The 12,569-nt window shown below is 44.0% G+C and overlaps 1 protein-coding gene across 1 annotated transcript in view; it reads right to left on the bottom strand.

The window, feature by feature from the left end:
* The window catches only part of COL7A1 (collagen type VII alpha 1 chain), a 331,680-nt gene that overhangs the window by 31,703 nt on the left and 287,408 nt on the right, over positions 1-12,569 (bottom strand). Inside the window, exons 91-98 of the mRNA XM_068254821.1 lie at positions 8,453-8,494; positions 5,445-5,489; positions 3,772-3,816; positions 3,627-3,662; positions 3,489-3,548; positions 2,425-2,550; positions 2,276-2,347; positions 2,141-2,176 (exon numbers count right to left, since the gene is read on the bottom strand). Coding sequence (XP_068110922.1) covers positions 2,141-2,176; positions 2,276-2,347; positions 2,425-2,550; positions 3,489-3,548; positions 3,627-3,662; positions 3,772-3,816; positions 5,445-5,489; positions 8,453-8,494 — 462 coding nt within the window. The remainder of the gene's footprint in view (positions 1-2,140; positions 2,177-2,275; positions 2,348-2,424; positions 2,551-3,488; positions 3,549-3,626; positions 3,663-3,771; positions 3,817-5,444; positions 5,490-8,452; positions 8,495-12,569) is intronic.

Here is a 12,569-nt window from a genome sequence, read left to right as displayed (position 1 = left end):
TGTGTGGAGAGAGGTGGTAGGATACGGTTTCGGTTGGGGCGGCTGGTAATAGTCGGCCTTGGGCGGTAAGAAGTACAAATCCGGCCCTGGCTATTATAGGATTATTCGGTTTCATAGATGCTATTACGCCAAATCCTAATCATTTCATACCACTCCACTGGTGAGAATCCTGTACCTGTTGTTCCAAGCTTGGCTTTCTTCCTTTCAGACATTATGAACTGTGAATTTTTTGTTCATGTTGCATAAAGAGATACATAATTAGCGTATAATATGGGAGACTCCGTAGTGAGAAGGTTAAAGTGTCACTTAGAAGCAGAAGATGTCCATTGATGATTTCGGTCATCACAGTTCACCTGCAGTCATGGCTGTTTTCAGGCATAGGCAGATGCTAGTTCCACTAAGAAAGGGGGAATAGTAATTTTAAAGTCTAAACTGGCACTACTGATTTGCATAACAAAGGGAACCTGGATGGCATAGCGATGACGTGGAAGGTGCTATTAACCCTTTACCAGACAATTTATTTAGAGGCTTGCAAGCGCTACAGGCCAATTTATTTTAGCCCATTTCTTTTATTTCTTATTTGTTACATTCCCTTGCTACTAATTAGCACTGCTGTAATGTGTATTTATGGCCACTTATCACTAGGTGCAGAGTGAGACCATAATAAAGGACTTCTTCTTTCAGTCTCTATGTCCTCTGTTAGCAGAGAGACATCAAAGTATTCCAAGAATTTACAGCACAACGGCTTATGCTGGCTGAATTCAAAAGCAGTGCACTTATCTCAAACGAGATTATTCCTTTGAAGCTGATAATAGGTTAATGTAACTAACTAATTAAAGGATACCCGAGGTGACAATTGATTATGCTGTGTTCCTTTTTTTCTTTCTCTGCCTGAAATAGTTAAATATCAGGTATGTAAGTGGCCGACTCAGTCCTGACTCAGACAGGAAGTGACTACAGTGTGACCCTCACTGATAAGAAATTCACCTTTTTATCTCTTTCTTGCTCTCAGAAGCCATTTTCTGCTAGGAAATTGTTTTATAGTTGGAATTTCTTATCAGTGAGGGTCACACTGTAGTCACTTCTTGTCTGAGTCAGGACTGAGTCAGCCACTTACATACCTGATATTTAACTCTTTCAGACAGAGAAATGAAAAAAGGAACAAAGCCTAGTTATTTGTGTGCTAGGCACTGTAAATACACATGTCTATCTCATCATGTCACATGTCCCCTCGGATATCCTTTAAGCTGTTATTGCTTTAGCTTTAGTATGTACTGATTTTCGCAACTTTTCTGGATTTGCACGAAAATATTCTGACCCGAATAGACGCAGGTTGTCCAAAAACAGTATAATGCTTTTAGAAAGAGGTTACACATAGGAATACTCATTCAGATTTAGCGAAATTAAAATTTCCACATTTCCAATCATAAATTGGAAATAGGATTTCAGCTGACATATCGCATTACCGCAACCCAGTAATTTTAGGACAAACAGAGAACGTGGAAGCATTGGACCAATCAGAGAATGCAAAAAATTACCAAAAAAAGAAGTTGGAAATCCAGTAGAATCCATAATTGGCATTGGGGGAAATCAGAATTTCCACGGAATTGGAAATCTGCATTTCCGACCACCCCTGGCTACACACCCCTCATAACAATCATGGGGAGTGTTTGTTATATGGATTCAGTGAGTCTGGGCTGGTGAGGGGTATCATCAACAAACAGCACTGCCTGAAGGAAATATCAGTTCTGGTTTAAAGTGTAACAGAGACGTTTTAAAATAGAAGTTTTATACATACCTGGGACTTCCTCCAGCCCCATGCACACAGATTGCTCCCAGCCGCCAGAGAGATACGTAGAGGGCGCACTTCTCTTGCGCAAACTGGTTGAATTTACGGGACCTGGTACCGGCGATACAGAAGACTGAGGATGGCGGCGTGGGAGCGATCCGTGCGCATGGAGCTGGAGGAAGCCCCAGAAATGTATACAACTTCGATTTTAAAACGTCTCTGGTTTCCTTTAACCGATTATTATCTTTCTCATTTTATAAATGTCAAATGGTGTTTCCTACATTAATGTTCAAAGTGGTGGACCAGTTTATCATTATAAGTTAGAAGATGGTTGGGGTGAAGTTGCCTTACCTTATCACCTTTTATTCCTGGAGGTCCTGGTGGGCCCTGGGTTAAAAAATAAATATTAGCTAATACGGTAAGCAGTACGGTTCCTGTTAATGAATATTATAAGACTTACGGTGAAAAGGAGGATAAATGTCTTACCGTTGCTCCAGTTGTTCCCGGAGGTCCCATTGATCCTGGATTTCCGTCCCTCCCAGGAAAACCAATCAAACCCTGAATAAAATACCATTGAGAGACCTTATAGGATCTATATCACTTAAAATTATAAGCTATAGGTTGCAGAGGCTTACCCTCTCCCCAGGTGGTCCAGATGGGCCTGCCAGCCCAGGTTCTCCTCTCTGACCTGGTTGGCCAGATGGCCCTGCGATACCCTGCAGACCAGGAGGCCCGGGGGGACCAGGCATACCAACATCACCCTAAAAGAGGATTGCATTAGTCAATTTGTATGAACAAAAGACACAACAATGTTATCTTGGACCACGTAGAACTCCTAAGAGACGTGACTAGAAATTACGAGACACTATAGCAAAATTTCCACAAAGCCCTCAACTCAAGGCAAACTTGAACAATTGTGTCTTCCCCTATGAATATGAGTGGACTGCCGCTCTAAGCACAGCTTCCCTGCAGGCTTTGTAGACTTTCCCCAATCCCCACCCTTTGTGGACCCTGCACCCACCTGCACCCACCATCACTGCTGCTTGATTTATGTACATGTGTCTGGCAGTAAGAGAATGAGGAGAACACAAAAAAGACAAGGTATAGACAAACAGGGCACCACGTGCTCATGAGCCCCATCGCAGCTGATAGCCCTATACATAAATGACATTGTGTAACCGGCATAGTCTCATGCACAGTCCTGTACACATACAGTATTGCAATAGTAGTGATTATGTGGCCTTATGCACAGTCCAGTGTGCACATTTCATTGTGGAACTGGCATGGTTTCATGCACAGTCCTGTGTACACATAGCATTGTGTAACCAGTATGTGGTCTCATGCACACTCCTGTGCACACATTGCATTGTGTAGCCTTTATGTGGTGTCATGCACATTCCTATGCAGGCATTGTATTGTGTAATTAGTATGTGGTCTCATGCACACTCCTGTGCACACATTGCATTGTGAAACCTTTATGTGGTGTCATGCACACTCCTACGCAGGCATTGTATTGTGTAACCAGTATGTGGTGTCGTGCACACTACTGTAAACGCATTGCATTGTGTAACCAGTATGTGGTTTCATGCACACTCCTGTGCTCACATTCCATTGTGAAACTAAACTAAACATAGCCTAAATAACCCTCAATATTAAGGAAAAAGGATTTAGACAAGTGGATGAATAAATGATTGCTTACCTTTAAGCCTTGTGGTCCAATTTGCCCTGCTGGTCCTGGCATTCCGGCTCCAGTGTTGCCCTGAAAAGTCAAACATCTATTAGTATTATACAGTTGAGAGTTACTCTATTTAATTTGTGGATGAAAACGAGCACTTACTTTCTCCCCTTTAGGCCCTGGAGGACCCTTGGCCCCCTGCAAGAAAAGCATATTAATTGATTCTGATCCAAGGTGGCATCTGTTTCCAGGTGCAGAATTACAGTCCATTATTCATATGGGCACAAAACATAACTGTGTAACTTACATCTTCACCTGGATCTCCTGCATCTCCTTTTCTTCCTGACTCCCCCTAGTGGTGAACAGAGATTGGCACATGAAAATATTATTAGTCATTACCTACTGTATGTTCATATTGGCAATAATAAAATAGATGGGTTGTTAGGGGGTCTTAGTTTTAGTTATAATGGTTATAACGTTACCGCTGGGTGTCAGGAAGGGTTTAAGCATTTTGAGTAAGGTTACAGCTAGGTGTCAATAATTTTCAATTTGGGTAGGAGGTTGGACAGGAGGAGTTTGTGTTGTGGCAAGTTAGAATGAGGAAAGTGTCATGTTAGGTCCAAGGTTAAGGTTATACATCAGGAAGGAGTTTAAGTTTGGGAGGAGGAGAAATATGGTTAGGTTTTTGAACAGGGTTAATGTTAGTGGGAAATGAGTCTTAGGCATCGTTAAGAAGTTGCGTTAGAAGGAGATATTAGGGCCAAGGGCAGTTCTCCAATGGAGCAGGGTGAATAAGTTGTTTCAGGGAGGCAACAATTACAGGGCGCCAAGCCAGTACATGTACTGTGTATACACATAGCTAGCAGAAGCTTCCTTTTAGAAGCTTTGGTTACTAAACTGCTGTGTATGTGTAAACATCCTGGAATAGCCTTTGGATTTAAAACAGGGCTCTGTATGGAGTTTGCATAAGTGTTTAAACTGTCACTGTTTCTCACTTTCTGTAACTTTAAGTCACTCCCCCCCCCCCCCATACATGCACACACACTGAGCAGGAATGATGAGGTACAGGCACATTTGCCAACTTAATGGCAATGATGGCCCCAGGTGTAGTGACCGCACTTTGGTTGGGGGCAGAAGGTGGTGGATACACAGCATGTTGGTGGTTTTTTTTTTATATCTATAATGCCTACTGACACCAGTGATGATACTTGGGGGCAGTTGTTGCAGTTTACATGTGGAGTGATTGCTGTGTGTCATTTGTGGGGTAATTATTGCATCTCAAATATATGGTGGCAGGATGGGGGGGTGTCCTCACAATGTTTTCTTCAGGCAGCAAACGTTTAGTACCGGCCTTGATTAGGGCTAGGCATTAGTAAGGGAATAATGCTGGGTGAAGAGGAGGTTAGGATTAAGAATTAGGTAAGATATTCAGCTATAGGATATGTGAGTGATTGGAGGGCGGGGTTCATTGCAACACTGCTGATAATGGGGTATCTCTAATTGCTCTAACAGTACTCTGCTTATAAAAAGCTGGTGCTGGACCAAGCAGCGCTAAATACTTTTGTACCCTTAGAAATGTCAGAAGACATTTTATAATTTGCTAGAGATCAACTGCATAAAGTTCCGCCTCCTTTGAGGAGATTTTTACCATAATATCATTGTTGCAAAATGCGATATCATTATGATGTTGGTATACTTTCGCTCCTACCTGCTGTCTAGTGATGCCCATGTCTAGGAGAACTCAGGGAGAAACATGTGATCAGTTTGGTCAGGTGATAGATATGTAATGTAAGTGTCTGATCTGCTAGTCAGGAAGTATCATGTGCTAAAGCAGGAAGTGATCAGCTGATCAAACATGAGTTCTCCGAGACCATCACTACTGCTGTCACAAAACTGCTAATAATCTCATCTATCCTATAAGCTTGGCGGTGCATGAGAATGGGGTTACCCAACACTTTACAGACACTTATTAATACTTACCCTCTCTCCCCGGGGACCTGAGGGGCCTCTTTCTCCTTTTTCACCCTGAAAATATAACAGAACACAGTAGTTGCTTATACTGCCTTTAGGCTAGAAATCATGGCTAGAGAAAAAAGAGATACAAGAAGAATTAGCAGCATAAAAGAATAACTGTGTGTATAAGTATGAATTTGTAGGTGCTTCTGACAGGCCCACCAGGTCACGACCCCTAGGACTGCCCCACTAGAGATGAGAACAACAGGAGGGCTTAACCTTGCTGTAGGGGAAGGAGGATAAGAACCGGTGGGACAAAACTGATGTGACAGGACTGATAATACTGAACAAGTGTGGCAGGATTGACAGAGCTGACATGGCTGGCCTGACTGAACTGATGACAGGACTCATGACAGGACTGACGTGACAGGCTTGATTGACAGGACTGGACTGGTATGACAAGACTGAAGACAGGGCTAATGTGACAGGACTGACTGACAGGACTGATTAACAGGACCACACAGGTATGACAGGGCTGAAGATAGGCGTGACAGGACTGACTGGCAGGACAGACAGGTGCAAGGAATGGCATAGACACACTCCACGGCTGATACAAACACGTAATAGCACTGAGCGCTGATTGGTCGGGGTTTAAATACCCTGACCTCCATGCCAGAGCTAAAGCCACGCCCCCAGCCATGACCTACAAAAGAGTTAAGAGTGTGCGCTCCTAATAGTGCACGCCCGCGCTGGCCGTGAGTCATGTGAAGTGCAAATAAGTGAACTACCCCTGACTCTGTCCACATTTTTGGGCACTGAAGTGTGGTGAAGGACAAATTCCGGATTCTGAATTTCAATAACCTGAATTCGAACCCCAACATTCTGTCACCTAGGATAAGCATTTTTTTCCAGGCACGACCTGCCCGTTCTATTGTGAAGCTTTTAGCCCAGCATTCTATTGTTTCTGAAGTTCTCGATCAAGCATTTGTAGAGTTCTCACTGGAGTCTTTGAGGCATTCACAAGAAAGCATAAAAAACAGCACTTTAAGAAATACAGTAGGTTACATTTGAACCCATTACAAGGAAAACATTTTGGGATCACTGGGTAGGACCGACCCTAGCATGAAGCCACTTAAATCAATGGCTCCACCACCCCTATATGAATGTCTCCTCCATGTGAAACACCTGCTGGTTTCTCTTCTCTTTATTACAGTTTATCACCATGCAGCAGCACCTCTCTGTAGGCTCCTGTGACATGCAAAGGTAGCCTATGGAGGAGAGGCTGCGGTGAAGAAGAGGAGTAGGTGTCTGTGCTCCGTTGCGAGTTCTGCTATTCACATGGAGTAGACAGAGAGGCAGGCTTTGGCCACGTGTTCTATTAAAGTGAACCTGAAACAAAGTGAGGTAAAGAATTGTTACCTACTTGCGGCTTCCTCCAGCCTTATGGACACCGTTGCTTCCCTTGCCGCCATCCTCGGCCGCTCCAGTCATCTCGAATCTCTCCTGCAATTAGCGCTCCAGTCGCGGCAGTCAGAGTGAACTGCACATGAGCGGCCCAGTCCTGCCCGCCACGACACGCTCCTGCCGCCAGGAGCGATCTGCGCCTGTGCAGGTGGTACTGCGCAGGTTCAAACTGCTCCTCATGACGGGAGCACAATGTGCAGTGGACCCCAACTAGTGCGTCTGGAGCACTAATACTGAGAGAGATTACAGATGGCCAGGGAGGATGGCGACGGAGGCAACGGTGTCCAATGGGGCTGGAGGAAGATCAAGGTAAGTATCAATGCTTTACCTCCCTTTGTCTCAGGTACTCTTTAACCTTTTCCAATCCTATGTCCAACATTGGCCTTTTCCAGTATAAGCCCAATGTCTGACATACTCCGACACAGGAAAAATGGCTGGCGCTAAGGGACACTGTTGCTGGATAAAATTTGAACACATTGTCAGTCCCTTTAAATCAAAGTGTCAGACTAAATGCTGAACAACCCCTGGCTGTTGCCAGATCACCTCCTTGCTCTAGATGAAAAGACCCTGATGCACCCCCGCACCCCTCCTTTCCCCTGCACACTGAAAAAAAGTAAGTGCTCCAATATTTGTATTGGAAAGGGTTAAGGGGAGGGTTTGTGACACAGGACCGGAGTAAACTGTTAACTGGGGGGGGGGGGGGTCAAACCACTTCTTACTGGGGGAGGCGACATGTATTGGGGTCAATGGGAACTCTTTTTCATGGCTATATATGGATAATAAGTGAGATTTGTAGCTTGTCCATATATTGCTCTGAGAAAGGATTCCCCGTGGCCACAAAACATTGGTATTTACTTCACAATGTATTAATACTCTACTGTATTTCTGGATTCCTGTACTATCTGCATTGCTTTATCCAGGCATCCACCCTTGATCCCCAGAAGGGGCTTGACTGCAGATTATAAATGTTGTTCAACGATCAATTCATTAGAGGGCTCCTTTAAAATGATTCCTACAATACAGCTCAGGGACATGAGTATTGGAATTATTTGAATAATGAAGAAACTGGTGTGATTCACTTAAAGAGAAACTCCGACCAAGAATTGAACTTTATCCCAATCAGTAGCTGATACCCACTTTTACATGAAAAATATAATGATTTTCACAAACAGACCATCAGGGGGCGCTGTATGACTGATTTTGTGCTGAAACCACTCCCACAAGAGGCTCTGGTACCGTACGGTACTCTGGGCAAACTGCCACAATGTAACAATGACACACACAGGAAATGGCTGTTTATAGCTGTCTGTTAAAGCCAGAACAGCTACATAATCTGCCCACAGTAACAATGTCACCATGTAATACATGTCAGAATGTGAATCTGGGAGAGGAAAGATTTTACAATGAGCAAACTCTGACTAAATCATGTATACATAATTATTGTAAAAATTAAGCACCTTTTTATATTAAATTATTTTCACTGGAGTTCCTCTTTAATGGTCTTTAGTAGAGGAAAATAGTACATGCAAGCTTCACACTAACAAAGTCTAATGAAAAAAGTATAAACCTACCTGTGCGCCAGGCAATCCACTTGCTTGATCCCCTGAAGCACCCTAATGATAGAGAATGTTACACTAATCAGATACAACATAAAACACACAGTAAATATAACCTCACAGACAGAAGTTCTGGCACAGAGGCCAAAAATTCAAACCAGCAATATACGCCGATCAGCCGCAACATTAAAATGATAGCTCCTATACAATATGGGATAACTAACTTACTGTATATCTTCAAATATAAGTCGACCTTGTGTATAAGTTGACCCCAAAATTTGACCCTCAAACTGGAATTTTTCTTGACTCAAGTATAAGTCTACCCAGCAAAGTTAAAGGCAGCACTTGGGGGCCAGGAGGGGTTAATGACTGCACTACATAAAGTATTGCAGTCATCAACCCCTCCTGACCCTTAAGTGCAGCCAATACCTCCTCCAGGTCCCAAAGTGCAGCAATTATCCACCTATCCTCCCTCCTTAGAGAGTAATAAAGCGCATAATCTGTCCCCTGCCCTTTCATGTTAACTGTTGTATCCAGGACTTTAATTGTTGTTGACTTTAATTGTAATAATGCAATTGTTGTATCCAGGACTGTGTTTTCTTTATCAAGAAAGTGTTACTTAGCACTGGGTAAATTAGTGCAAATGGGAATGTCACTATTAGTACACACATTACTCAGTGTGTTCAGTGTTACAGCCATTGGTTGGCAATGAATGCATCTAAAACCTTCTCATATTAAAAGTAAGCTATACAATGTATATCAGACAGTGGGAAGAGAGTTATAAAGCATGCTGGCTGCTGCGGCTCCTTCTGCAAATGTTAAGAGAGGTGCGCCCCTCACACCCTCGGCTAGGAGTCAGAAATTAAGGTCTGACTCATGTACAAGTCAACCCATGTATTTTTAGTTAGCGAGTCAGAGAGTCAGACCTAAATTTCTAGACTAAAGGTGGCCACTAACTGTCCAATTTCTAGCAAAAAATCGTTCGAGCGATCAGAAATTCTAATCGGACGAAAAATCGTTCACTACACCATCAACTAACCAATCTTTGCTTCCTATCTATCACGACCACCAAGAAAATCCAAATTTTCGTTCGACGAAAATTCATTCGGGTGACATTTTTTTCACTCGTTCATAATCGATTGTGTCCACCAATGGAGATTATTTACAACGAATCCGATCAGAATTTCTGATCGCTCGAACGATTTTTCACTAGAAATTGGACAGTAAGTGGCCAGCTTTATAGTCGAGTATATATGGTATTTAGGGAGCCTAACTGAATAAAGGGTTCATTCTCCCAAAGTCCGTTATGTGGGTTTCTAGACCACTATTATCCACAATATAGATTTGTGACAGTCAGGGGCGTAGCAATAGGGGGTGCAGAGGTTGCGACTGCATCGGGGCCCTTGAGCCAGAGGGGCCCTGTAGGGCCCTCCCTCAACTACAGTATTAGCTTTCTATTAGTCCTGTGCTCATAATAATCACTTCTATAGATACTTTGAATAGTGGTAATAATAAACAAACTACTCCTCATTCCCTTCTTGCACCTCTGACACTATAGTTGCCATTGGCAGGTTTTGGTGCGCCGTATCAATTGTTATGTATAGAGTGCTTGGGGGGCCCCAATGTAAAACTTGCATCGGGGCCCACAGCTCCTTAGGTACGCCACTGGTGACAGTTAACACTAGATTTACCACAGTTGCGCAGATTTGCGTAAATTCCCTGGAGCTCACACCTAGTAGCACCCCTGCTGAGTTTTTTTAACATGCTATCAACTCCATTGTTCTCTTTCTTTTGTTCTGAAAACACGCACATTTCCATTTGTTTACTTGAACTAAATCACCTTGGATCTGAGTTACTCTATTTGCCAAACCTCCCATCCCCCACAACCAGAGAATTCTGTCCTTTGTAAGGTAATGCATAGTCAGTCACTGGATGGGATGAAAAACCCAAAAGTAGGACAAGCAGAATCACTAATACTAGATGACACTAAATAACATCAGGCTCATGAAGATATCAATAAATACATGTGTGCAGAAAGGCCCAACAGAAATAGGAACACAACACCAAAAAGATAAGCGTATGCCCCTGCATAAACCGCACCACAGTATATAGAAAGTACAAATAAGCCTGCGGCAAGTCTTCCTCAAAGAAATAAGTAGAACACTTAGACCAAAATCTTTTTATGTAAAAATATATTCCTGTAGTTATATACAAAGAATATAGAATAAAATCAAAGAACAGGGTTATAGTCGGCATTCAAATAAAAAATACACTAACCCTAATATCTGGCACAGGTAGCAATTGCCGGATATGTGTGCTTGCCAGTTGGGAAGTTAAGCAACCAGCGCTAAAATAACACTAACCTCCCCCCATGCAGAGTGCTGCGCAGCATAAGCAAATTACCAAACCTACGGGTGCCATCTCCTTCACTTCCTACAGCTCCCAGCTGCTTTACTGGGTACTCGGTGTACGGCTCCTGAGGTGTGCATGTGACCCGATGAATGCAGGTCAGGTGACACGCCGGGACCTATACACAAAGGATGCAGGAAAGCCGCTGAGAGCTGCAGAAAGTGTAGAAGACCCGGAATTGTGGTAAGTCACTTCTGCTGCGTACCGCTCTGCAAAAGCCAAAAAGTTCCACCCCGTTCTCTCCCTCAGGCCTGGTGGTTGGTTAAGACGTACAGATGCCTGAGTTCTGGATAATGGGGGTTTTACTGTACCAAGAAACGCAAGAAAAGTATTGGTTGTAAAAATGTAATTAGCTGTAACGATTGTGGAATTCTCTCCGTGATCAGCGCACAAGACGTGCGCTGACACTGCGGAAATTCTCCACAAGCGTGTAATTTGAGGGAACCCAGCAAAAGGTGCAATGCACCTGTAGAGGGAAATTCCTGTCGGCAGGAGGAGCTGTGGAGTGCAGAGGAACAGCTCCTCTGCCCTGCCACAGACGCAAGACAGGAATTGCACGAAGGGAAGAAACGCAGGGCAAGATAGCCCTGAAGGAGAGAGAGCAAAGCGACAGAGGGTATGTGTGTGCACCAATCTAGTCGCCAACCCGCGACAGTGCATACACAACCATGAAGAACAGGAGAGAAGGCAATTGCCAGAGATGGCGATTGCTAACAGCGACACAAGACTGAATAAGCACAGATGAGGAATGTATGTATGTCCACCAATCTAGCCGCCAAACTGCGACGGCGGACACACAACAAAGGAAACCAAGTGAGAACGCAATCGCAAGAGAAGCGATTGAGAAAGAGAATGAGCACAGGGACAGATTGTATGTGTGTGAACCAAACTAGTCGCCAACCCGCGACGGTGCATACACAACAGCAGATATGAAGTAGGAGCGCAATCGCGAGAGAGGCGATTGCCAGAGGTGACACAAGGCTACAGCAAGGCAGAGCACGAGAGTAGCAAAGGCACAGCAAATCATACAATGAGAAGATAAGGAAAATAACAAACGCTAGCTTAAAGCGAACACCGCACTCATTCGCAACAGTGCACGCGTTTATGCGCGGTCTCCGCGTGATAAGCACAACAGAGACAAGCACGCCTAACTAACCACCGACAGACAAACATGAAACAGAGGTTGCGAGCGCTTGCTTAACGGTTACCTCACCGAGCCTCCAGCAAGCGTTCGTAAGACAGATACACGAAAACAGGAATAAGTGAGAGAGACGGATCCACAGCACTAGCGCAAGGCGAGTGCAATCCAGGCAAGACAGATTAGAGGAGATAGCTGGTAGCAACCGCTGCTCCAGCTATACTCCAAGAACAAAGGTCAGAACGACTTAGTGTCGACCTCCGCTGGGACAGAACAATCGCAACAGACAAACAAAACAGATATGCAATCCTAACTGCACTAGGGAATCTGCCTAGTGCTTTTCTAGGAATTACTCTAAACTAATCTTCAAACAATGAGCAAGGCTGACACTCCAAGAGTGTTCCACAGGACTAACCCTTATGACCAGCCAAGGACTCTGGGAAACCTAGCTCTTTATACTGCCAAAGTAGTAAAGGTAGGCAGGTAGGGGATTTGCATAACGAGTGTATGCAAATTCCTCAGCAGCAGAACAGAACAGAAACTTGTAATGGAAAGACAGGTCTCTCTTGCAGAGACCTGCAGCCC

This window comes from Hyperolius riggenbachi, chromosome 9 (assembly GCF_040937935.1).
Source record: "Hyperolius riggenbachi isolate aHypRig1 chromosome 9, aHypRig1.pri, whole genome shotgun sequence".
Taxonomy (NCBI): domain Eukaryota; kingdom Metazoa; phylum Chordata; class Amphibia; order Anura; family Hyperoliidae; genus Hyperolius; species Hyperolius riggenbachi.
This window is presented reverse-complemented; position numbering and strand designations above follow the sequence as displayed.